At 40.1% G+C, this 27,969-nt stretch overlaps 1 protein-coding gene across 2 annotated transcripts; it reads left to right on the top strand.

The window, feature by feature from the left end:
• Positions 1 to 33: 33 nt before the first annotated feature.
• Positions 34 to 27,868, top strand: htr1d (5-hydroxytryptamine (serotonin) receptor 1D, G protein-coupled). 2 transcript variants are annotated; one of them, XM_085931779.1, is made up of 2 exons: positions 34 to 186; positions 25,571 to 27,868. In XM_085931779.1, the coding sequence occupies exon 2, from the start codon at positions 25,990 to 25,992 to the stop codon at positions 27,223 to 27,225; it is 1,236 nt and encodes a 411-aa protein (XP_085787905.1). In that variant the 5' UTR covers positions 34 to 186; positions 25,571 to 25,989; the 3' UTR covers positions 27,226 to 27,868. The 2 variants fall into 2 exon arrangements, with proteins under 2 accessions (XP_085787905.1, XP_085787904.1); XM_085931778.1 differs by lacking the exon at positions 34 to 186 and adding an exon at positions 19,594 to 19,728.
• Positions 27,869 to 27,969: the final 101 nt, after the last annotated feature.

Below are 27,969 nucleotides of genomic sequence, written 5' to 3'. Positions count from 1 at the left end.
AAAGGGTGGGTGCCATTGTGTTTGGATGTATTGGTGAGTGGTAAAGCGAGAAAGATGCGTGCTGCCCGCATCAGAAGAGACTTTAATCATCAGCAGCAGAGCCAGAAATGCAGGCCCGGCCGGGTCTTGAATAGATGTATTGTTTGTCCTCGGCACAAACAAACAAGAGGATGACGCCAGAAGCAGGTAATTGCAACATCTTTGGTTCTCTTTCACTTTTGCTGATTTATCCCACTGCCCCACCATCTCCCTTATCTAAAATTCACCTAAGCCCCAAAGTATTGCAAAGATTTTAATTTGGCTTATGTGAAGCTGTCAAGTTCATTGTTCGATCTTTTTATCTGCCTAAGTATAACATTGAAGGTAAGTGTTAAGTGTTTATTTCAGTTCTGCCTTTGCAATTCCAACCAACTCAGGATTCAACAGAAACAGAAAAAAAAAAGTTAAGTCAGCTGAAGTCACTTTTCCAGAACTGTCCAAAATTGCCAGTGATTCAGTTTTGACGGACAGTTGGCAGTTATTCGACTTGATTCTTGTGTCGAACTACATTTCATTTTACCCACAAGTCTTTGTAATATTTTGCACCTCCAAATAAGGTAGCCAACATTTTCTCCTTTCACTATGATACGATAGCTAATGAAGCCTCCAGTGAGTATAACTCTACGGAATAAGATAAAGTCTGTATCTCCTGGAACACCTGGGCAACCAGAGCCATCGTTAAAAATGATCTTCCACACACCATAAGATTATATTTTTCTTCCTATACTACCGATTTATCAAAATATGAAAACTTTGATCGATTTTTAGCCATGTCCTCAACTCCCCCATTGAACCGAGTATAATGTTCATTCATGAAGTAAACGAAAAACAAAATTTGCGGAATTTTGGAACTGCTAGGATTTATTTCGTTGAGTCGAAGACATGATGAGAGCGGCGCTAAGCGGGAGGAAAGAGCAATGAGGTGGAGGAAAACCAAATTTGGACCATTAATCATGGTTGCTGATGGTAGTTTCCAAGCAGAACTTCTGTAATTGCTTCCCTGCCTCTGACATTCTCATTAACAGCACGCCGGCTTGTCCGTCTCGTCTCTCAACGTCTTCCGCGTCGTCCCCCCCCCCCTCGTTTCCTTTCGAGTCGGTATGTGACTTGTTTAACAAGAAGCAAACGCGCTAGGATAGGATCACGCTCGCTGTCATTCTCTCAGTTTGGATTGTTTTGAACCTGATCCACCTGAAATTGAGGATTCAACAAACAAGAATATAGCAGAAATAGCTTGGACATTTGTTTTGTGTGAACATTTAGACTGGCATGTTGAATAATTCATAAAATTAATAAATAATATCATAAATAAATAATAAAACTGTGTTTCATATTTAATACAGAGCAGCAATCACTTACTGAATTCATTTAAACTAAATCCTTATGGAATAATATGGACTTTGAAAGGACATTTTATGAAGATGTCTACAGAAGATGTTCCAGAAGATAGGTCAAACCATTACATTTGCAATAAACCAGAAAATACGACAATGTATTCATTTCTAAAACTTTCAATGGATGAAATTTTGTTACTCATGTAGCTCGGAGCACTTTAGTTAAAAAAACAAAACAACAGTGTTTGAGCTTAGCAAGTGACTTTCGACCGGCTCACGAAATATCCGGCAATGTCATTAAAAGCCCGTCATGCTCTCGGCATTATTAAAGAAGGCAAAAGAGACTGGTGAGTGTTCTAAAATAAAAAATATATCTCTTGAATGGACTTCATTTTTCTGATGAAGTCATTTAGTTTTATGTGGGACTTCACCAATGAGGGGCAGCCAAGTGCGATTGAGTCACTCCCCCTCATATTGGCTTATAGTACTTAAAAAAAAAAAGAAGCTACTTTTGTTTTATAAGCACATGCGTGATCCTATCAAACGTAACGTGCCAGAGGGCAAAAAGGACAACAAAGCATAAAAATCATAATGCATCTCAAACTAAGACTGCACACACAGTGCTATTAAAAAGACTTAGTGGTACACGATATACGAGTATAATAAAACATCTTTGCAGCTAGGTCAAAATTACTTGCAAACATTGCACTTGATATTTACAGTCTATTATATCCAAAGCTGCTTTGTGAATTGAGTTTTTTTTTTCTTTTGTAAAGCTCATCTTCAAAACACTCAACACACTCGAATATTAGCTTCATTTTACGACTTTGTCTGTAAAGTTTTTTTTTTTTCAGTGGTTTGCATCTGTTTGCTCCTTCAACTTTAAGATGAGGGGTATTATAGCAAAGCCATAGCTTGTCATCTTATGTGTGCATGACAAAATGAAAGGTATGGCTTTTGTGAATAATACATTTTTCACTTTGCTAGTCTTCGAATTGCAGTAAATGGAGCACACGTGCTTGGGTTTTATATCTATTATGTGCTAAATAAATTCTTTCCTCTTTCGATCGAATATATACAATGTGATTGCATAAGTGTGCACACCCTCATATTCGTGGGATGTGGCTGTGTTCAAAATTAAAAGTCAAATATTTTCAAACTCGTATTAAAAAGGAGTTATAGGTCATTTTAATGGTGGAAAAATATAATGACAGTTTTACATTTGATAAGGAGTGTGTCCACTGTCGCTGCATGGAAGTAGAAGTTCTTAATTGGTTTTAATAACACTCTCCGGGTCATGGCTTTCTGCTTTGGAATTTTCTCGTGTTTCTTCGGGAGGGTCGAGGCCGCGTGATAAAGACAGCGTAGGCGTGACACCGCACCAAGTCACCATACTCCACGCTCTGATGCTTTTGAGTCAACGATAGCTGAAGAGTCAGATAGATAGCAAGTTGTGTGGGTGGTTTAAAAAAAAAAAAGCTTCCTACATTTCCCACTGGTGTAAGGACCATTAGTGGATGTTCCATACAGTAGCCATGGAACCCTCCAGCTTTTTCTCTCAATGTCATAGCCAACAAAGTCATTGGGGGACTGCACAAAGCTAATTAGCAAGTCATATGGGTATATCATCATTATCTGGAAATTATATTTAAATCGAATACTGTTTATTGTAATACTGATTCATTTAATCTATCTCGATAATTTTTCAATTTATTTGTCTATAAGATTTCAAGAAGGCGCTGACTGATGTCGCTTAAAAGCTGGCTGCATTTCTTTGCCATTTCCAAAGAGCATGAGGTTGACTACAGAGTATTTTTTTTTGGGGGGGGGGTGTAGTCATCGGTTCAAGCAAAGTGCAACTACAAGCTCAGAAGATGAGTGAAATGGAGGATAAAAGAAAAAGCCCACAGAACCTCTTTTAAAAGCATAATTCCAAAATAATAATAAAAAAATGGAACATTAGTACGTAATCATAAGAATACTCAATGGATGAAATTTTTTTACTTCACACGTGGTAGACAAATAAGCCTGACACATTTATGACTCCACCAACAGTAGAATGTGACACTTTTTTTAATAAGCCAGTAATCTCGTTCTTACCTGGTCCGCCGACGTTAATTTCCTGTCAGGCATGCGGTAACGGAGTGAGCGGGCACAAAAACACAACGTCGTGGAAATGAGAAATCGTAAGAAGCATTCAGAGACGAAACAAAACACGAGAAGGATATTTGGAAGCTCACGTAGCATTGATGCTAAATCTTTTTATCCACTGTGTCAATACAAAATTGACATAAATCATTCTGCTTCACTTGTGATGCTTTACATATTTATAATTCCAAATGTCAAGTGAATTTATCCATTTAGTGAATTAGCTTAGTTTTATTTATTTTGGTCTTGCTGATGTTAGATCATTCAGTATTCAGTTCAGGTGTCTCTCAGGCTTTGAGATAATTCGACTCTAGAGAATAAATAATGGTCAGCAGTCACTGGAGGCCCGGCTTCCATTTTTCAGTCTCAAGATCAGATGACTCTTAAGCTATCTCGGATTTGTATCATAATTACCTGAAGCCGGCTTGATAGCTTTGGAAGCTCAAAGAGTTCAAAATTTATAATGCGGTGAATTCTCAATTTCAAAGTTTGAGAATTTCACAAGTTTTGTTTGGCCAGGAGCTGAAATGACTTATGGGAGCTTTCATTTGGGTTTGGTTAGCTATTTGTGTTTCCAGAGTTTGTTTCAGCAAGATATCAATTAATAATCAAACAAGCACTAATTTGTTGGAATTGGCCTGAAATAGAAATGAAAAGATCATCCAAAAAATCGGCATTAATATGCATTTCCGTCTGGATGGGAGATATAAAAAAAAAAAAGGGGGGGGGGGGTCATCCATTATGGTTTCTCCCTCTCTTTTGTGTCTTTCCCCCCTCACGATGTGCTCGTCAAGCTCATTTGTCGGATGCTGATGAGTCTGTTTGGGAGGTGCATTGTTAACTTGGGTCGTCGGGGCCTTGTTTCACGGCTGAATTATCCTCGAAGCGCGGGATCCGACCCTTGATTAAAAAGTAAAACGAAAACAGCCCATGAAAATTGTACGAATGATGAATAGCTGCGCTCAGAGGGACTTAATAGCATTTGATGCAGGAAGAGCCCGCATAAATGTGTTGGCTGGCCACCAAAAAAAAAAAACACGTGCATCCAAGCATGGCGGACGCATTGTCATGTTTGGACGCAGTTTGGCTTCGGAAAGCCTTTGATGCTTACAATGTGGGCGGATTTGATAAATCTGAAGCTTATAGCCTTTGTTTCTCCTCTTATCGTTTGGGCAGGGCGAGCGCCGTCGTCTATCTCAGGTCTGCCACGGATGTAAATACCAAATTGCATTTTTGAAAAATAGGCTTACACATCTTCAACACGTTTTTGTCATAGTGGCTTTGAGTTTTTTTGCAGTGAAAGTGTTGCACTTGATGACCCAACTAGTGTTGGAGGAAAATCTAGTGAAGTGAGCCCAATTTGGGCATCGTCTCCACTCTTCGAATCAAAGTCAGCAAAGGCACACAGACAGTTGGGAGGAAAAAAATATATATATAAAATAATAAAATAATAATAATGTATCCAAAAAAATTCAGTTAAGGTTAGTAAAAAAATATTGAATAATAAAATAAATAAATAAATAATAGAAATAAAAATAATATACAAAATAATATTTTATATGATAAATAATAATAATAATAATAATATATCCAAAAAAGGTTGTTCTATTGGTGACAATCAATCTTCTTACCCAGCTGCCTGATATCATCTTTCCTCATGTCGACTGTTGCCATAGTGAATCGACACCAACATGTGGTCCATTCAGAAACCTTTTCTGTATTTTAATCACCAGTTCCATTTTTCTCATAGCAAATTCTGTAACCTTAGACCAAAAGTTATTACCTGATATGAAAAAACAAAATCAGTTTTGAGATACTTTTCTCGTTTTGATACATTCAGTCATATTAGTCTTCAAATATCAATGAATGCCAGTGGGTGGAAAAGTAAAACCAAATATTCAAGAAGAAACGTCATCAAATCCCAATTTAATTAAGTGGCAGTTGTATACCTCCGAGCAGCATTATCAAGCTGACACAGCCCTGCGATTTGCTTGACTTGTCTGTATAATGGGGGTGTCACCCGCAGCGGCGGCCATTATGGACGATTGCTCCAATACGATTTCCTTAATCTGCAAATTGCCTGTTAGGATTTCAATGCAAGAAGATTTTGCATGCAGACACACAGAAGAAAGTCTTGCACGGCCCAACATAAATCAAATTCTATTTACAGATAAGCAAACAGTTGAATCTTCAAATGCACAAACAGAAGTGGGAAACCGTAAATCCATCGAAGTGGCTTTGTTCCGTACAGTGATTTTCTCTCTTCTCCGTTCCCTTCAATCTTACCACTTAAAGGCTGCCTGACAGCCTGTCAATAACAGCGCCATTTTTTTTTCACCTGCCTCTGGAATTGCTTCCTATACCTTTGTTTTCGTGAGCCGGCCGCGATCCCGATCCACAACGAAAGCGGGATCCCCCGAGGTGGCTCCTCATTTACTAGCTGCTTGAAGTTGTTTAGCTTCTTAAAACCTTCCTTTGATTGATTATCTGAAAATGTTTTACTCGTTTTGTTTGGCTTAAACGGTCACTTGTAAGGTGAGCTACTTGTTTTAAGACCTGGTGAAGCAGCATGTGGCTCATGTCCCGTGGTCATGATGCGATCTGACTTCTCTATAACGGTTCCCCACTCTTTGAACTCAGTATATGACAATCCATGTCTGGCACAATCAGCACGATCACAATTTAGACCTAATTACAGGGAATAAAATGAGCAATTCATTTGTCTGATTAGTTTGTAATCATTTTCTTCCCTCTTGAAATTGGCCTAAAAAAAATTCTCAGCTTAATTTATACTGTCATCAATTTCTATGGGAAGAATTGTTATGAAGGGATTATGTTTGACCTTCTAGTTTGTTATATAGTGACAGTGAATGCTTCGTTTTTGTGCTTTGTTGTTTCTCTGTTGAAATTGTTTTTTTCCGGTTGCTTTGAGCTCAATGTTTTGGAGCCGTTCCTCCTGTCTGTCAATTGCATACCTATTAGTTTCAGCTCTTCTGTTTGCCCTCGGCTTTACAACCTGTGACTTGTTCGGGAGATTAGTTCTGCTGGAAAACTACTCGAGATGTTTAATGCACGTTCTGCATGTGTATGGATTTTACTACAGCATACAAACGAGCTCTGATGAAGACCTGTAAAAGCAACAATAACAAAACTCTCAAAAGAAGCGAAAAGAAACTTAATGTTCTGTAGTTCATGGATGATTTTTTTAATTTGTCAAAACATGGAAAACCTTGATGGCATCAAGTCAGGTGAAACCCTCTCATAATATTCTTACCTTGAGAATTTAATACAATGGTATGATGTGAAATTACACAGAAAATAGTTTTCATAGGCTTGCACTAGTTAATTACAAGGACAAATAAAAAAAAAACCCAGACAATTGGAGCTGCAGTAGCCTTTTAGATGAAAAAGAAAATTGTTCAATAATCTGACAATAATACTATAATATAATATTGCCTTGATGGTTTTCAGTGTGATGTGAAATGACACAGAAAAGAAACTACCGGTAAAATATCTGCACTCCCAAGAACACTTACATGCGCTCAACTTTTTAGACCAACCAATAATATTCGACCACCGATAAGAAAACCTTTTTCAAAACTGTGACCTAAAACTAGCATTTTCTTTCTTTTGATATTTTCATTGACTTGCGCCGTTGTGGGAGTGAACACAGCCTCACACAAAATGGGAGGGGAGTCCAGGGAAATATTTTGACACAAACTTTAAAAAGACACTTTAGGGTATAAAAATCCAATAACAACACCTCTTTATTGATTCGATGAGCTAACCAGTGACTGAGCCACCACAACAAAATGTCCCGTGAGACGTGACGATGAGCAGGAGCGGATAGATTGTGACATATCTGTCGCTGGTGTGTCAAAGACCCTCGGGCATCGAAGTCCACAGTTGAATCCAAGGCGCTAAACGAAGACAAGACCTTCCTGCTTGTATGAATAATATAAACATCATTTGCATAGCCATCTGTACGCTCTTGCCACCTCCTGTTAAGGGATTCTGCTTAACCTACAAGCGGATAGGTCATGCTCATTATTATTTTTTTGTACTACACAATACCTCGTCTGAATGCTTTAATAATCAGTCACATTATTTCTTGTTTTGCTTGCATTATTCACTGTGGTACGCTCTTTATAAGTGACTGTGAAGTAAACAAACGTCGGATGCGCTCCGCATTTGAGTAAATCAACGCCTCTGGTCTCCATTTGAGGAAATCATGCTAATTACTTTCCGGGAGGCAATTCAAATGAAAAACAAAAAAGATTGGAAAAACATGAAACATGTCTCCTTCATTTTGTTTAGCAATCCGTTTGGGATTCTATTTACATCTCCTTCGAGGAATCCTAATCTAATTTAAAACCTGGATCAGCCGTTGTATTTAAAAAAAAAAAAAAAATTGATGTATAGCTTTCACTGGAATGTATATATATTATAATGCCCATCTTGTTCCGATCATCACAATTAAACTATTTCAATGTTTACGACTATGAAAGAACTACGGTATTCTTTTGTTTTCCTCACAATTGATAAAATCAACCGGCAAAATGCAATGTTGTTGTTTCGATCCGCTCTCCCCGAGGCTGTGTGGGTGTCCTTTAGCGAGACACAAACCCCCTAATTGCTCTTGATGAGCTCGTTGTGATTGTGGTGATACACTTGCTGAGAAGAATGGAGCAAGGACTCGGAGCAAAAACAATCCGTTGCTTTGTAATTAGTGGCAAACATTGGGAAGTAAAAAAATAAATAAAATACATAGTATGTCATTTGCTTTTTAATTGATTTTATTCCCCTCATAAAACCTTGAAGACCCTGTTTAGTGAAAACAAATATTTTCTAAATTTGACACAACTTAGAGGAGAGTCCAAATTGGAATGCTTAAAAATATCCCCGACTATATAAAAACATGCCAGCTCTCCATTTTTGCCCCAAAAAACTAAAATAATGAAAAAAAAACACTTAAATATCTCCGCAATGAGTCCATACTTCGCACATTTCCTGGCAAACGAATGTAGCGGAAAGGAATCTGAACCGATTTTGATTATTCAGCCATGTGCTCATACGTGTTGATTGGTTATGATAAAAACCCGACGCTTTGCATGCATCACATTTCGTCTTTTAACAGCAGAGAAAGAAAAAAAAAAAACAGCAATCACATAAATGCACACAAGCAGATTGGTAATGAGAAATTACTGCGCAAGCGAAAAAAAAAAACACCACGCCTTGAATCGATGCCCAACAGCAGCACGTCTTCGCCGTGCTCCATCTCAGGAGATAATCGCAGATGATTCCAAGACTCATTTGATCATAAACGGCGACAGTAAATGTCAACACTGCGGCGCTGAGTAAAAAAACAAGCGTGCCAAAGGCATTCATGAGAGGATTCCAAAGGGAAGCCTTCACCGTCTTCACAAGGCTCGTGGTTTCCACTAGTACAATAATCAATGTTCTGCCTCAAACCCGGCCTATAGATCACACGATTTTAATTAACTCTCCTGCAGTGTCTCCGCGCGCATACATTAGCTCGGCCGGGTCTCCTGATAACGTGACCTCGGAGACGTTGCAGCAAGGCTCTTCATTAGCCAGTGAATTATGAAGAATGTTCATTCCTGTCTCGCTAGCAGAACTCATCGCCCTTTTGTAGCCTCCATCATTTTGCCATTTGGCCCAAGATTCCTAAGAAGAAAATCGGTGTTACGTATATTTGACATGCTTGATGGTTTTAGTTTCATTTACTGCCGCCATTATTGTTAACTTCCAATTCACCTGAAGTTGACCGCTGTCAAAAATTATCTGTGGACATAATGCAATGAAAAAACTGCAACCCTAAAGAGGTGATAACCATAGAGCAGGAAATAGTAATAATTATGTCATGTCCTGACTAGTTATTACTTTTAAGTTATATCTCGGATCTCTCGGCAAGATTTATAAAGCCATGTCAGAATCACTTTAAATGCTGAAAGGAGTCTCTTGAAGTATAGTCTCTTAAGGGATTTCATTTTTTTTTAATTATTATTAAATCCATGCTGCCATGTCATCCTTTTTTCAGTAAGGTTGTGTAATGATCTTACTTGGTGCCACCTCAACTGTCAGCCTCAGTTACTCGACGCTGTAACCTCATGTAGTAATTCTCATCAGCGCTAGAGCGCCAGCCCTTCAGGCAGAGAGACTCAGGGAGCCGTGAAACGAGATGTGGACTGCTGCGGGTGCCCCGGCACACTTGAATGGTGGCTGACGTAGTGAGGAGAGGCGTACTGACACAGGTTGCCGGGGATTAGGCTGAGGGCTGACAGATTGTCTCCAAAGACTTATAGAGAACGGAGAAGAAAAAAAAATCTTAGCGCAAAACTCTCATCTGGCTTTTTTGGTTGTTGTTGTTGCGGGAAGATTAAAGTCAGATTGAAAACACAATCGACTTCCAGACGGGGAATAAGAAGCGGGAGAGAAGGATTAACTTCATTAAAAAAAAAAAATACAGTGAAGTCAATTTTCTGAATGATCAGATAATATTTGGTGAAAAACACAATGCAACACATATACGGAGAATCGGTTCATTAACTAAAGAGAATCATTCGATTAATTGAGTGTGATTAATGTGTGACTAAAACTCATATCATGAAACGCTTATGCAATTCTTCAATGAACATCATGCAATTCATCAGATTAAAACATTTGTTTGATTACATATGATCTCGATATTAGCTTGATTAAATCTATCCATCGTCTATTTGCAATTCATCACGTCCTCGGCTCAAACCGCAATTACGGCCCATCAACGTCATGGCCTCTTCTTATACGCATACGAAATGTGCAACCCTGCATAAAATGTCTACTCGTCCATATATTAACACTCAGATAAAACGAAAGTGGTTGATGTACGCCTGTTGGTCCATATGTTGAGAGGGAACATATGCATATTATCTGAAGTGTCTGACTCATTCGAGAAAATTGCGTGGTGTCGCTCCGAACTTAATTCTCCCTCACTTGCTGGCAAATGAACTCGAGAAAATATTCCATACTTCTGGTGCTCTGTATGAAGTAAATTCAATTCTATAATTTTTGTGTGACCAGTCCTGGAATATTTCTGACACACCTTGTAATGTATTTTGCAATTTTGGAGTTACTTCTTTAATGTGCCTGAAATGGAGTTTGGTACTATAAAAAAAAGTTTTTTTTTATATAAATGCTTCATCAGTGTGATTTGAATGTTAATGTACTTTAATTTGTGTCACTGAGTCTTGATTAATTAATTCTGAATGCTCTTTTTGAAGCCTGTTGAAAAAGATATTTTCCGGGACGGTGATTGGGATGAGACTAAAGCTTGTTTTTGTCTTCTTATCACTGGCATTGAGTTTCCACTGATTTTCCTCCTTCCAGCTCAGTGAATACTCAATAATGCCAAAGCCTTGACTGCTGTCTTGACATCAGTTTGATATTTTTCCCCCAAAAATCAAAATTCGAACAATTTAACATTGAGCGGTTCAAGTAGGGTAAGAACAAAATGTCCTAATCAGGAAAGTCTCCACTTAATCTGCATTAAATATCAAGTTGGATAATTATGCCTGAAATATATTTTAAATATAGTCTTAAAGTGTTCGTAGTGAAGTTTAATTAGAAATGACCATTTTAGAATCGCACCGCATGATTTCATATTTTACCTGCCCATGGTGAGCTCATTATTACAGATTTCCTCCTAATCAACTAATGTCGATTCATGCTAATATCTCCCGGAAAATAAAGTTCAGCTGTTCTATTAGGCTTCTGTTGACATTTCTGTAGAATCCCACAGCGACCTCCCACAGCATCGTTGACAGGTCAAGTGAGAATTGCAAGAGTTGAGATGTGAAGTGTCTAAAGCATTATTTCTAGTTCAACAAATGAGATAACAGTAAAGCCATGGGACATTTTGCTGGCAGACAAAAAAAAAAAAAGAGAAAACATCTGAAATGATCTGAATTCCTTTTATCGCACCACGCAGTCTCATCCTCCGCACTCTCATCAGAAACCGAAGCTTTCACAGTTCAGGGTCAGTCTTTGGATCTTTGCGCTTACGATTGACATTTCTCTGCGGCTCCCAACGGGGATCCAAAAAAGCGGAAACTATATCGACCACTTTGTATGACAGACAGGCGAGTAACGCCCCCTTGAGTCATATTTTTTTGGAATATGTTTGGAATTTCGAATATAAAGGGAAGAAATGTCAGATCCGCCGGGTCGTATAAAGTCGCCCGACTTTTAATATCTCTGTCACACACCGTACGGCTGCGAGTGAATTGATCAGTGTCACAGATGAGTGTTTAAAAAAAAAAATCAATTCACACTGGAATATTAATAAAAGCCTCGCTCTCATACTTCATACCTGCTCACAGGCCATAACTCCAAGACCTGGAGTAAATTATTAACTGACTCTGCAGCTCAACTCAGCCTTGTGGAGCTTAAAAACTGTCAAAGATGGCAACTTTGCTTTTTTTTTTTTATATATATATTCTATAAATGTTTCCCAAAGTGCAGTCTACTGCATCACATCGGTCCTGGATGGAAAAAGTGGAAAATGGTATTTTTAAGAGGTAAATAAATAGTTCCAGGAGTACCATCACATTCAAAGTCAGTCCACCTTGATACACACAAATACACACAAATACACACACACACACACACACACACACACACACACACACACACACACACACACGTATATGTTCATCTTTATCGTCACTGATACAAAGTGAAAAGTACATTTTTCAGATGAACAACAGCAAACAAAAAGAAAGAAGACTCGATAAACACAATCTGGGGGATCCTTTCATCTGTGGTCCCTTCTCAAGGTTTCTCATTTTTCCCCTGGTAGGGGTTTTTGAGTTTTTCCTTGCCCTTTTGGGAGCCCAAGATCAGGGGATGCTTTGAGAATTATTGTCAATTGATTGTCTATGTGAAGCCCTTTGAGACTGCTTGTGATTTAGGGCTATACAAATAAACTTGACTTGACTTGACTTGACAATTATGGACCGGGAGGCAAGGGAATAAGGAAAATCCCCTGTCTTATCCTTCTTGGCTTAATTTTTTATTGGAATCTGGATTCTTATTGGACAATATTTCTCTCGGGATGTTAGGTCAATTTCCAAGTTGTTTGTTTAACTCGTACAATGACATTGGACACTGGGAAATATGTCACAATGAATTGTATTGGACGCTATTTTTCATTTTCCCACGTAACCTTTATTGAGCCCATTGCACATGTTTTAAATGAGAAAAGTTGGCGTAACTTTAAATACTGTGAAAATGTCACACAAAGAAGACACACAAAGGTCAATTAGTCTACGGGTACCCTTTGCCAACTCATGGAAGAGCGTGTAATTGTTTTTTCTGCCACTTGACATCAATGACACCGATAGATGAACAAATGTCAATGATTTGTAAATAAATCATTTTCAGTTTAATGAATGAAGTGAAACTGGATCACTTCCAGCGACCCAAATGCAGACTGCCGATCTAAATATTTACATAGCGTAACTCCGGCAAATTCATATTTATGTAATTACAGTTTAATGATTAACATTAGAAAGCTTTTTAGGGCGCCGTGGTGGTCTTTATGTGCAGCAGGGCTCAGTTCCTCTCTATTTTTTTTTTCAAGCACGCTTCTGTTCACATTGAGAGAAAATTGGATAATGATTCCTCATTCCAAACAACAGCTGAGCAGCTTGTTAACAATGAGGGGAGTGTTGGCATTTTAGTTGCGGGACCGCTGGGATGGAACAGTCAACACCCGAGATTTTTTTTTTTTTTCTCCATTTAATGCTTGTTTTGACACTTTGGCAAGCTTTTAATGACAATGTGACTCCGGAGTCGTGATGGAATTTCCTGAGGGGGCAGAGAGTATCAAAATAGAGGAAATGAGAGATGAAAGTGGAGGAAAAAGAAGGAAACGTCCTTCGGGTTTTGTATTTATTTCCCTGTCAGAAATGTTCTTGTTGTTTGTGGAACTGTCTGTCGAGCAAGCTTATCTCGACTTTATGACTTTCCCTTGGCGACCTCGCCGTCATGTCTATGCGTCTCTATTATTGTTCCATATCTTGGAATTATCATCAAAGTCTTGTGCTAAGTAAGATGTGTTATGATTAATTACTGTCAATTAAAACATCCTTTGGTGATTAAAAAAAAAATATCTGTGGTAAAAAAAATTCTGATGAGGGAAGTCGGACGTAGCCAGATGGAGATGAACCCGCGTGAGTGTGACGGCTATTCAAACCTCTTCAGCTTTGCTAGCCAGACGTCCTGCAGCACTATTATCATTCCTATAAATGGACCATGACTTGATAATCCTTTATTCTTGCCGAGTTGGCAAAGAAATTTGGAGAAGTGAGCGCCTGAAGCCTCTGTTGCCATGTAAACCTCAAGGAAGGGAAGGGTTGATGAATGTGTTGTGAAAATTAAAGACAATGATGCATAAGATGACACACAAGCCCAGTCTGATCATGATTAAAAGCTAAACCTTCTGAGTCTTATGTACTCTAGACAACTAATTACTGTTTATTCAGTCTTGTATTTCTTGGGACTTGCGAGGAATACCATCGATTAGCAAGTAGCTACTAATCGACTGATGTTCCCATTAGCATAAATGGGAGTTTGTCTTCAACGATGGCTCAGCAAATCTTAGCCATTAATCACCACTTAAAAAGTCTTAGGTACAAATTCTATCAACCTTTTCACTATGTTGCCACACGATTGAGAAAACAGACGAAATAATTTGAATAAGGATTGAAGGAGAAGATGTCATGTATCTGTATCAGAAGGCAGGGGCATTTTATCGGAGTTAAAATCCATAGTGAGAGCAGAACAAAAGCTCACCGGGATTCCAAAGTGAACAATGAAAGTTTATTTATTTATTACTGTTTTTATTTATTCATAAAGGCTAGCAACAGTTATATCAGCGTAGGAGCCCACTCCCTCAAAAATATTCTTTACACACATCACGTGTCGTAGAAATTCTCATTAAATATAAGAAGGGACTCAAGAGACGTCCAATATTGCTGTCAATAATTAAAAACCTATTGAAAGAGGTTAAATGGTGCCATTGTGGTGAGTCGACTGTTATCAGCCGTAATGTCATGGCGTCCTGCATACTGATGAGAAAATCCCTATTCTTACAGATATTTTTTTCCCTGACACGAAAATTGTGGCTGTTCTGAGCCAAGCGAAGTCTTTTAGCCGCACTGTCGTTTATTTATAAAACCATTTCAGGAGCACGTTTGGATGCATTGCAGCACCTGCTGTTAGACTTCTGTTAAATCTGCTGAGCATGCCCTGGAATGTCGGAAAAAGAATATTTCTGCAAGGTGCAATATCCAGCATCATATTTTAGTGATCCAAATGGAAGCCTTTCATTTACATAAATTTCCATTTTGCATTTAAATGAACCACACTGGAAAAACACGTGTTCATTATTGTGGATTATTTACTCCAATTAGTACTGAAACATAAATATGGTTTCCAGAACCAGATAACCATGCTGATAAAAAAAGAAATTGTAGCCTATGTACCAAGATGCCTCGATTGGCCTTCTCTTGAAACTTTGAAACTTTAACTCCATGGAGAAATCCCTCCAAGTCAGGTGTTAAGAACATTCCAAGCACTAATGGATCTAGAGACTTTCCCTGTGACAGCAGTGCTAACTGCTTTGTCACCACGCTGCTCAATTATTCATTTTTAACCGAATATTTCCTTGATCCCGCTGTCAGACCTTCCGATAAGATTGAGCATACAAATGCGGACGTGCCCATCACATTAGCAGAGGTCATTGAAGTTGGAAGAAATCTGGATGAGATTCACTTACGGATACCTGGTACTGGTTCCCGAGGAGACTGGAGGGGTTGGGTTCTGGACCCGAAGTCCAAGTTTCCAACAGGCTGTAATTAGATGCTGGTGCCGAATGACATCTTAGATTAGTGTTGAAAAAGATTTCATGGCACACCAGTAGATTATTACATCCCAAAAATGTGGATACACTTTGTGCTTATGATTTTAATCGTTATGCCGAACAGTGTACATTAACGGATGAGCAAAGATACGGGACATTATTTGTTGTCAATAAATAATTCACAAGCCGATGAAGTCTAATTGGACAATTTCCCTACTGATGGTCTCTCAAGGCACATTAATGTGTCACTGTGCTCCGGTTGGGAAGTTCTGGCTTTGACACATATATTTCTAGCTCGCTGTGAATTTGCTACCACAAATGCACATAATGATGGTGATTTTTTTTTTTTATTTGCAACACACACACATATTGCTGATTGTCGGTTGCACGCAGGTCAACCATTTGCAGTCTGTCCAAGCTTGGGAGGTTTTGTAATTTAGCAGCAGGCCCATAATTTGCACAAATGAAGTGCTTTTCCTTGTACATATATTCATGAAGTCCCCAGTCAGTACAGCAGAACACTAGATATTGCTGTGGTCTGGGGAAAAACATCATGACGATTTAGAGGTTTTTTAGTACCTTAATGGGATTTTTTCTTTACCCTCATGTAGCAAAAAAACAACCAATGAAAAAGTTTTTTTTTACGACAGGTTTAAAAAAAAAAAAAAGAAAACACTTCCAGTGCATTCCCTTTAGACTACACCTTCCCATTCTATTTCTTTATTTATTTATTTATCAGCAATTCTACCCTGCATCCCCAATTTCAGCTTAATATAGTATATCAAAATGTTGTATTTTCTTCGAGCCATTCTTAAAAAATAAATCCCCAAAGTTCCTGCATCCATATGAGAAATACTCCAATATCTCCCTATAAATTAACATGGATGATGTTTTATTGTAAGACCAAAAACACACCTCAGTACCAGGCCGACAGCAATTGATGATACTGTCCAAATGTTGGCCGTCCATCTTCTTGCCAAACATTACTCCCCGAGATTTCCAATGCCCAACTTTTTGATAACAAATTGTTCCCTTCACCAAACTTTCCCAAAATGTCCCCCGTCCTTGTGCAGCACACCAACTGACTGCACCAGGGTGAGAACAAAAGCAGGTTTGCATATCACTGTTTTATTCATAAGCTAACTTTGAGTTTCAAATATTTCAAACACAACAGGGTAGCATCTGGAAAGCTCCCTCCGGGCAGTTTCTTAATTAAAGTTTGTACTTGTAATTAAAAAAGCAAAGCAATACATAAATATAAAAGATGTGGTTCCTTTCAAGACTGCATTGGAAATTTCTCTGATCAAGACCTCACTACTACTGTAAGATAGAAAAACAAGTTGGAGTCCAAATTCAGTGGGATTATTTCAAAAAGAAAAAAAATGCTTTGTCATCAGCATTTAAAAAGATATTTATGAAACCAGTCCTGGAACTTTTCTGACACACCAAAAACAGCTTCCTATATTTTCTTTTAATCATGTCGAGAAGCTCCCATACTCCATCCATCAGACGAGCAGGTTTGAGAAGTTTAATTTGTCACTCCAGTGGTTCATCATGTTACAGCAACTCAATTTTCGAGAATTCTTTGGAATTTCACATATGTCTTTAAAGCGACACTTCACAGCTACTAAAAACGAACAAACGCAAAGATTAAGCAATGCGGTCCGGTTGTTAAAAGACGAACTGTCCGTCACTGTCCATCACGCTAAGTAGTCCCAATCAGAGAAATAAACGAAAAGCGGGCCGACTTTACTGTGGGGGCTTTGGGAGTTTATTGGTCATGAATCACCACAATAGCCTCTAATAATGTGTGCATTATTCTGATAGATGACAGAAAGGTTATTGTGCAACTGTCACCGTGTTTATAAATGTGAGTGTGTGTTATCGAGTTTGGGACTTGATATGTTGAAATAAGTCATTCAGGACAAGTGTAGGAGCTCTGCGTTCCTTATGGAGGCAACATTTCCTCCACATTCATCTACTGTTCCATCAGCGTACGCTGGAATGGACATCTTTCATTCAAATGGGCGTTTTTACGAGCAAGCTGAGTTTTCTATTATTGCCTCGGCACGTTAGGCATTGCATTGGATATGCTTTTTCATTTTTAAAACCAAATGATGTGATAGAAGTGGACCTTCGTTTGTCGCTGTTTGTCGTCTTTATAAATGTCGTTTTCAGAATGTGCCATGGGAAAATTAAAGGGGTATTATTTTTCAATCTTAAATGCTCTGTCAGCTAACTGTAGGCGAGGTCGGATGAAGAAAATAATCTGATCAAAAGTTGTTGGATTCTTTTCAGCAGTTCCAACACTGCATGACCATTCAGTCGCATTAGGCCACGTGGCTTGGTCTGCTTTAACTCGCTTGAATGATGAGATCTGTTTCTTCATTAACATTTTCTATACATGAAGAGCTTTCTAATTAGCTTTCAAGGAGTACCGTATTGATTCAATTAAAGATTGAAAATGGCAGAGAAGGCTGCCAACCCGCAAGCTCAATCAACGCTTTTTAATGAACGGATAAGTTGGTTGCCCTGTGAATTGATGTATATTGTGTACAAAGAGGCCCAAGTCTTAGAAGGGACATTTTTGTTGCAGAACATGTTACTTTTGAGTTTTTCTTTGACTTTTTCCATGCCACCACAAAATGTCGGGTGTGATGATAACCACTGAAGATTGACCGATTATAACGTAATATAGACAAACATGGCTGCCAAATAGATGCTAACATAAATAGCATGCTAATCATGGCTAGCGGCTAGCGCAAACTAAAATAGAAATCATTTTCTCACAAACGTTTTATTTTTGCAAATGAGGGAAGACTTAAGTTCAGTGAACATTTTAAAGAAGTTACAAGTTTGCTATAATAACTTTTAATGTATATAATGCTTTTCAAGTGACCCATAACACAATAGCTAATTACTAGCATTAAAAATGACAAAGCATCTTGTAAGGTTGTTTTTGTTTTTTGTTTTTTTTCTCCCCCAGGCATTATTCCTTATATTTCAATTACCATGCATCTGCTTCCAACATTTGTCTTGTCAAACAGGCTATACTCTTTATGTCCAAATTGTCTCCATCCATCCAAAGTCAACAATGGCCGGGGGTCACAGTCATCTTTTTTTTTTCTCGTGGCAGCTGATTTTTCTTTGCCTCGACTCAATATTGCTCACACAGTAAATTTCACAGTGGTGTGATGTGGTTAAAGGAGGTCACAGTGAGGATTTATCAGCTGTGACGCTTTCTTACGGCTTTTCCTAGCAAAGGTGTAACTTAAACTTCTGCAAATAAGTTGAGCAAAAGGTGAAATGTTAAGAAACAACCGACCCCATCTACCTTTTCCGCTAACGTACTTACTTCCACATGGCTGCACTTAAAGGTATATATTTATATCCAATTTTTTTCCAAGTGACTTTATGGTGAAATAAATGTTCACATTACTTATTTGAAATATACACTAATTTGAATTTGCCATTCAATTCAAATTGAGGCAATTACATTTAATTTTTTTATCTACATAAAACACACAACTTAACTTTAAAAACAAGACTCCATGAAATGACCCCAAAACTCCACACTTAGAATCTGAGCCATTTTGTAAACATTGGCCACAGCAAGTACAACCATTTGACAATTCCAAAGTAGCCCCAGGAAAACAACAGCAGTTCATGGCAGAAACATTTGGGGAGTTGAACAAAAGACCTGCAAATCACAAGTTGGCTACATCAGCAACAACCTCGAAAGGGAAAGAGTAAAATAAGGACTACAAATAAACGTGCAAAGGCTATACTAGAAAATACAAACCACTTATCAGTCGGATTTATTTTATTGATTAATTGATTGATTGAATAAGAAGGATGGGAAGGAAATTTTCCAAATGGTAATAAATTCAGGGACTCACTCACTCGCTTGCGCACGCACACACACCCACAAAATGAACGCAACTAGTTGACGACCCCCTCCATCGCATGAGACGCTGACATCTACCCAGCGTGTCCTTTGCCTCCACCTTCTTTAGAAGGGAGGGGACGTGACTTGTTTTGGTCAAGTTTACACATGCAGGCGCGAGGAGCCGTTCCGCCACGTCAATCTCCACGCCGTGAGATGCAATGTGGAGCACCATGCGCGATGGCAAACCAAGCAGGACGCACACAAGAAGCTGCGCGCTCCGTACGCGCGTTTGCTCGGGACGTGCGTGCGTAAAAAAGGACCTCTCTGCTTCCAGGGGATTCCCCGATTGGTCGATTTGATGGCTGGAGCAGACTCTATCCCTCGAAAACATGGTGAGTTGCAGTGTTTTTATTGATTGATTGTTTTTTTTTTTCTTTTTAGACATCTGTGAGTTTTGATAACCATGAATCACTGTCACAAAAAAAAAAAGTCATTATTGACAATATGTGGTGATAAAACAGCAAGTAATAATCCAAGTAGGGATTGTTGCCAGAACATCTCGGAGATCTCTGCAGTGAAATTAATGACAGTTACGTGTTTGATAGAACACACTATTGTGGTTTGCAGGTGTTTCTAATAATTTGGCATCTTCATTTAGGTACAGTAGAAAGAGATCATTTCTGTATTATGCCACTTTTAATTAAAATCATAAATATTTGATAATAATTCTATAAGTGCATACATTAAAAAAAATGAAAACTGAAGAAATTGTTTTCTTTTCCCTTTGGGCATATGCGCTTTGTAGTGGTGTAGAAGTGCACTGCATTATGTACTGAGGTGTTCCTAATATTATGGCCTTTCCATGAGAGGGACATGGTACAGCATTTGAAATTTTGCCTGATTGTTATGAATGGAGATATTATTTTGTCATAAATATTGAGACAATTGTTTACTCTACATCTTATACGCTATTTGCTGCCCACTCCAATTATGCAGAGAAGATATCGAGAGCAACGCAATCATAAGGGTGATGACAGAGCATTTGGTGATTTGTTGATTCTTGATATGATCCGACGGGAATTTCTCCCTTTTGATTCTCATCATCCTCATCTGTCTTCAGTGCATCACGTCTGATGATTGGTCCCCATATTGGCAATATTTGAGTGATGTCAGAAGTCCAAAGTCGAAGAACTAAATAATGAAAAGAAGTAACTCGGGAGTGCAAGTGAATTCAGAGAAATGATGAAAAGTGCGCTCGGTGTACTGTGCTGATACTCTGTTCTCTCGCTCGTGGCCCAGAGGTGAGCGCAACCGCATCAGAGCCATTAGAACAGCTGGAAAATCCTCGGAGGGTTGTCATGCACCCACTGATAAATAGTTAATGATACAGAGTGATGGAAATGAAATAGATTAGGAAATAGAACAAGAAGCTGCTCTCAAGTCACATTTCTAGCTTGTTATGCTAATTATACAAATGTGGCTTAATAATTAACATTGGAGGAAAGTCATGATGAGGTGGAGAAAAACAAAGCAAAAGATCTCCGTAAGGGAAGTGGATGCTGTAGATAGTAACCAGCTCGTGGTTGTAAGGAGGCGTGGTGCCTGAGGCTGCAAATCACTGAGATCACTGTGATAACTCAGGGCCAGGTGAGGCTCGGAGTCAAGGGTGCTAAGAAACCCCAAGAAAAATGACTCTCAACTACATCACGCTCAATCGGCCAACAAGAAAGCTCCGGTGAAACCATTGTTTCGAAGCAGCAAAGACTTGTGGTGAGGTAAAAAGCAACAGGAGAAAGATATTGAGAAAATGATTATATTCAGAGAACATGTTACTTGATTGTACAAAAACACAATGTGCTGTGCCCCTGGTTGTCATGGTAACAAATACCCTTCCCTGCGTTTGCATGAGATGGAACAAAATGACATGATCTGAAGAACTCAAGTGCGACAAGCAACCTTGCCACAGTTACCATGGAAAAAGTAACTTAGTCACTTCACACTGATTACTTTATTTTAAAAGGACCTATGTTACTTTTGTGATTAACATATGTCAACAACCCTGCTTAACATAAAATTGAAAACCAGGCTTTTTATACATAATCAGAAGTGCATTTGTGAAAAATATAAAAACCAAAACTACTTGAATTGAACAAACAAAGGCCAAAATGAATAAAAAAATAACTACAATGGGGAAATCCCAAACTATCATAACCCTAGCATGATGTAGTGGGTGTGGTTAAACCCTCACAAAGACTTTAAAGTGCAACTGAAAGGACAATCCAGCACTCAACGTAAAGATTTATTATATAATTCTTAATCCTCCGGGTATTTTGATGAAAGCACGTCACAAACATTCTATAAATAATTCATCGAAAATGCGCTTGAAACCATCAATGACCTTCCCTGTTTCTAAAATGTCAATATAAATGCTAATATCGCGCCAAACATTTCTGTTACATATTCATCGTAAGTGTAACTAAAGTAATAATGGCATTTCATGGCAACATTATAAACAAACATTGGGGGGGGGGCACTGTTTTGTTTTCTCCATGTTGTTTGCTTAAGGTCTGTCAGTGCATGACAGCTATGAAACAAATGTGGGATAATTTTAGCGTCACTTTGAGTCTTGAACGCTGCTCACAAGCAACAACACAACTACAAACACACTGAAATTCTTTGAGGTGCCTTTCAACGTCGCATCGCCAGCCCCCCGTTAGGCCTTCTCTAAGCGTATACAGTTCGTGTTGGCTCGATCTGATCTGAGCAGATGGCGGCTGCAAAAAAGTCTGCCTTTGGGCTATGAAACACACCCAACGAAGCATTGATGAGATTTTGTGAAGATGTGGCTATGTGATCAATAATACAGATGAAGATAAACTCATAGACAAGCCTTGTCCGAGACAAAGCAGTTCATAGCCGTGCAATGTGGACAACTGTCAGCGCTAGACAACGCAAACTCTTGTCATTTATCACACCAGTAATCATAACACTAGAGGCCAGTCGGTGAAATAACGCAGAGTTGAGGTAAACAGCGACATCGGTGTCACAAATTGATAGTAAACAGTACGGAAAGGACAAATAATCATCACAACACCAGTCATCTGTTACGGGCCAGATGCAGTTTACAAACTCCAGTTTCTAGAAACAAGCCATTTTCAAAGAGTGCTCGCTAGTGCCACCAGTAGGACGTAAAAAGAATTACTTCCCGGCTACAGTTCAGTTGCACTTTTTAGCACAATTCTACTAAATTTACAATCGTTGGATTCAGAGCTGTCGAAATTAATCGATTAATCGACCGGTCATCGATTAATCGTTTAGAGCCATTTTTTTTTTTTTTTTTTTACCATAGAATCGTCCAGATTTTATAATTCCAGTTTGGTGGGTGGGCATAGCCTGCAGTGTGTGTGCACTACCGTGTGAGTGTGTGTCTCCCAGTGTTAGATTTATCCTATGGACTAATGATGAAGGGCCTCTCCGGTGTCCTAGATCTGTTCTGGTTCCTGCTCCACTTTCCAAGGGTCACGTCCCTGAAGTAGAGTTGGATAGTTGTGACGTGTAGCGTCGTTGAAAATATCGTTTCTGAAGCCTGAGGATATTTCCTTCTAGGAATACGATGTCAGGGTGCTGCATTTTAATCGGTTTTATGGAAATTAACTTCAGTAAAGGTTGTTGAGATCGATATTTATCTATTCCAGTCTTAATAGGTCAGAAGAATCGCTTCCTTTAGCCAACTATTTTAATTTATTTTGGCTTGAGTCGTGCTAAGCACATCTGCTTTACATTTCTAAGGTTGAGGGTTCAAGTACAGGTTTCAGCCTTTTTGTGTGAGGTTTTCACGGTCTCCCTGTACTTGCGTGGGTTTTCTCCGAGGACTCTGGCTTCCTCCCACATTCAGAGAACAAAGTTCATTGAAGACTCTAAGTTGTGCTTGGATGTGACCGGCAGTGTGCATGGTTGTTCCCTGCGATTGGCTGGCAAACAATTCACCATGTACTTTGCCAAACTGGGAGAGATTCTCGCTCATTTGTAAATTGTCCCTCTTCATGAGCTTGAATGATGGGCCAGATTGGAAACGTCAAAATGTGACAGTGAAGTTTAGCTTAGCCAATGAGTCGCATGTGGCTCGCCAGGTGCGTTCTGTCCACCGCAGGCACACTTTGGCTTTTACCTCTAAGGCCTGAATTAGCATGTTCTCAAAAATCCTTTTTCTTCTACTTTCATTTGCATGTGCGCGTAGGCGGATGGTTGGGGGAGGAAAGGGAGGGGGCAGATGGTGCATGTGCATGTACGCCTGCACAGCCCGGGAAGAACACCTACTCTCCGAGCTCTGGGGCACCTGCAAATAACACGGATGTACCAAAAGCCCCCCCACAGTTTTGGAAAAAGAACAATACCTCGTTCTTTTTTCCTCTCATTCCTCAAAAGCTGCAGATCTTCACCGCTCATTCACCAAATATTAAAATGTTTTTTAACCACCATATATTTGGAAAATTAAATAACGACAGAAAGTAAATTGTTTAGGTCTAGCTTTCTAGCTACACACTGTTGGACGATCGGTCTTCTTAACCAAGCATGTTTTTATGGAATGTGAGGTCAAATAATGTCAGTTTTGCACTTTTTTGCAAATTTAAATGGGTCAATATCATCTGTTCCACCTGCGTGAGCTTTAACCTTGAAGCTACACTTTGACATACCGATCGTCTGGAGTGCTCCAACAGTTCTACTAATCTATATTTTATACTGCCATTCTTCTCCAAGGGCCATCTATTATTCATGTTTTGAATGGTTGCTAGACAAACAAAACACTACAACTGTTATTTTATATTGCAACGTCAAGCGGCACGGGAATGAAACGTGTTTGCTAATGGGACACTTGGCACAAATAAGAAGTCAAATAAAGGTGGACATCTGGCTCATAAAGAGATGCTGCTACCATCTAAAATTGTGACTTTGTGTAACCTTTGTTCCAGTAGCGACATAACATTGTTTCACATCTCATCTAGGTTTAATAATAGTGAGTTGGCAGAATAAGAATGAAAGCTGGCTTGAGCTGCGAAGGTTTGCGGACGTAGCGAATTTTGGGCTTTTGTCAGAGTTTGTGAAATGTTGATGTTACTCATTTGATGTACTTTTCGTCGACACACACTCATTAGAGCCGTGCCCGCTTACCATTTAGTGCACGCTCGAGTCAACAGCAGACAGGCGTTGACAGACGGGCGGTGATAGCTTTACTTCTGCTGAGTTAAATCAATTAGTCCCCCTCCAGCGGGGGCCAGGCGGCATTGGCAGGTCCACCTGGTTCACGGGGTGAGTCTCTGGTTCAACCAGCGCTTCGAACGCATTATGTCGAGCATCTGGTGGGACTCGGGCCAAGTCTGAAAGTAGAAGTGAATTGAATTACTCATGAATGGGGCTGTGATGTACTGAATTGTACATTGAGTACATTCTGTTTGGAAGCTGTAAACGCTTCATGGTTGCGGGCTCCGCCCCTGTAGCGTTTCATTTCAAAACCAGATGGAGGAACTAATGTCTTTTCACGCAAGCAGTATCCAGCCCAATTTCGGTAGGGCCTGTCCCTAATTGGAAATCTTTTCCTCTCATCCATTCATTACCAGGCTCATTATCTCATTGTCTTGCAAAACAGAGCTCAAGGAAGATAAGCCTTGTGTTGGATTTGACTGAGATGTAAACCGATAGGCCATTCAGCCATCCATCACATGATGAAAGTGAAACTGGAATACAACCGCAAAGGTCTGACACAATCTATTTTGGGAAGCGTGTTAGTTCTTCTAGCAATCTATATATAGCTAGCTCTATATAACTATCTAGCTCCATCTAGCTAGCTCTATCCATCTAGCTCTATAGCTCTAGATATCTGGCTCTAGCTAGAGCTACCTATGTCGCTCTATCTAACTAGGTCTTTCTATCTGGCTCTATTTATCTAGCTAGCACTATCGAGCTGTCTCTGCATTTCTGCTGCACACCACACAAATTAAATGAGGAGAGCGAGCGCTAGTACTGAAAAGCCACTGGCGCGCAATCCTGCATCCCACATTGTGCCACCTGTCACCCTTCCTGTGGATCCAGAGTGCTTGAAACTGGTACAAATAAAGTTGGACAAGAATTGCATGCGATTTCATTCCCTTCTGGGAATGAAGCGTGACTGCTAAAAGAAAGACACTGTCACCAAGATGAAATCTAATAAGTTTCTCTCTCTCTCTCTTCCACATACAGAAGAAGACCAAGGAACAAGTATGGAGAAAGCCTTGATAGGATCATGAAACTGTTGATCGGGTTCTTGTGGAGATAGCGGCCTGACAAGCCCACCTGTGTATCTGTCATCAACATCTTACCGCACGCCGCCTCGTCTTATTGAAGTGGAGCCCATTAAAGTGGTTGATAGATACAAAGGTTCGGCGCCGAGGTGTTCTTGCCGGCCGACTGCAGCTTGGAGATGAGATAAGAGGAGTGGAAAGAAGAGCAACAAAAGTGGGCATCTGACAGAAGCTGAATACAAATGACGATCCACGGCTCCTGTAAGCGGGCCCCAATCGATATTACAAAACTGAAACGGACAAATAAGCCGGCTTCAATTACAGGACCATTAGCTCGGGACACGAAATGATGGGATTAGACGTTAGCTTCGGGTTGATATGAAAAACGGGGCCTGGGGGATTGAACCCTGCATTTATGGGCGCATCTGTAATGAGGATCTTCTGAAGCTGATCTCAAGCAAGATGGAGGTGTACAACAGCTCACTGGACTACTTCACCGGCAACGTCACGGAGATTCCTGATCCGACCGTCGAGTCCCCTTATTGGAGCGACGCCTCCATTTTGGGCTTCCAGATCTCCCTGTCCGTGCTCCTGGGGGTGGTGACTTTCGCCACGGTGCTGTCCAACGCCTTTGTCATTGCCACCATCTTCCTAACCAGGAAGCTGCACACGCCCGCTAACTTCCTGATCGGTTCGCTAGCCGTCACCGACCTCCTGGTGTCCATCCTGGTGATGCCTATCAGCATCGTGTACACGGTGAGCAAAACCTGGTCGCTGGGGCAGATCGTGTGTGACATCTGGTTGTCGTCCGATATCACTTTCTGCACGGCGTCCATCCTCCACTTGTGCGTCATCGCCCTGGACCGCTACTGGGCGATCACGGACGCGCTGGAGTACTGCAAACGCCGCACCACGCGCCGAGCCGGTATCATGGTCGCAGTAGTGTGGGTGATCTCCATCTCGATTTCCATGCCTCCACTCTTCTGGCGGCAGGCCAAAGCCCACGAGGAGCTGACGGAATGCTTGGTGAATACAGATCAGATCTCGTACACCATCTACTCCACCTTCGGGGCGTTCTACGTTCCCACGGTACTTCTCGTCATCCTCTACGGGCGGATTTACGTGGCGGCGCGCTCTCGTATCTTCAAGATGCCGACGGCGTCCGGGAAACGCTTCACCACGGCGCAGCTCATTCAAACCTCGGCGGGCTCGTCCTTGTGTTCGCTCAATTCCTCGTCCAACCAGGAAAGCCACCTCCAGGAAGGGCACGTCCACTCAGGAACGGGGAGCTCGCCTCTCTTTGTGAACAGCGTGAAGGTGAAGCTGGCCGACAGCGTGCTGGAAAGGAAGCGGCTGTGCGCGGCTCGCGAGAGGAAAGCCACCAAGACGCTGGGCATTATCCTGGGCGCTTTCATCGTCTGCTGGTTGCCCTTCTTCGTGGGCACGTTGGTTTTGGCCATTTGTAAAGACTGCTGGGTTCACCCGGTACTCGTTGACGTCTTCACCTGGTTGGGATACCTCAACTCGCTCATCAACCCGGTAATCTACACCGTGTTCAATGACGAGTTCAAGCAGGCCTTCCAGAAACTCATCAAGTTCAGGCGCTTCACCTGAAGACCACGGAAATAGTACAACGAAGTAGAATTCATGTAAATTTAACATTTTGTGAACATTAGGTGGATGTTTTTTATTTTTGACACCCCAATTGATCAGTGCCATACCACGCCGGATATCAACAAAAGACTTGCATGCGGAAACGTAATGATTATTGCATTCATCTAGAAAACACGAGGAAGATGGAATCACTGGCAACAACATTAGGTACACTTAGTCTACTGCAGTGTGAGGCACAGTGGCTAGCAAGTGTACCTTCAAAAATGGCCAGTGAGCAGAGAGACTGGATGCAATCCAACTTTGGGTTAAGCCATCAAATGTATCCGTCTTCGTGTTGTACTGTACGCTGCTGCTCATGTATGGTTTTCCTGTGGTGCAGTAAAATACTTTCCCCTAAAAGGTTCAGTAAATTGCTCTCCATATATGCTCTTGTGTGCTCTTGAAAGTGTTTGTGTGCGTCTGAGTGTATACGAGGCGGCGGCTTGATTGAAATGTATGCATTGTCAGCGTACCGGGAGCAGCGTGGAGTGTTTGACATTTGTTTAAGAGCAGGCTTGCCTTGTTATTATGTCGACTGAAAGGAGAAATGGCATTACCCAATAAAAGGTATTACTGTGCTAAAAAGAACCGGAGCGCGTCAATAGAGTGGTCGGTATGTTGAAAAGAAATACAGGTCAAAACAAATGTTTTTTTTTTTTTTTTAAATATAATTATTTTTAAAAGCAAGTGACCTGAGTGAACTTT

The sequence above is a fragment of the Syngnathus leptorhynchus genome, chromosome 15 (assembly GCF_054491065.1).
Source record: "Syngnathus leptorhynchus isolate UIUO chromosome 15, UIUO_Slep, whole genome shotgun sequence".
NCBI lineage: Eukaryota > Metazoa > Chordata > Actinopteri > Syngnathiformes > Syngnathidae > Syngnathus > Syngnathus leptorhynchus.
The sequence above is the reverse complement of the archived record's forward strand: the minus strand, read 5'-3'. Positions and strand labels throughout refer to the sequence as shown.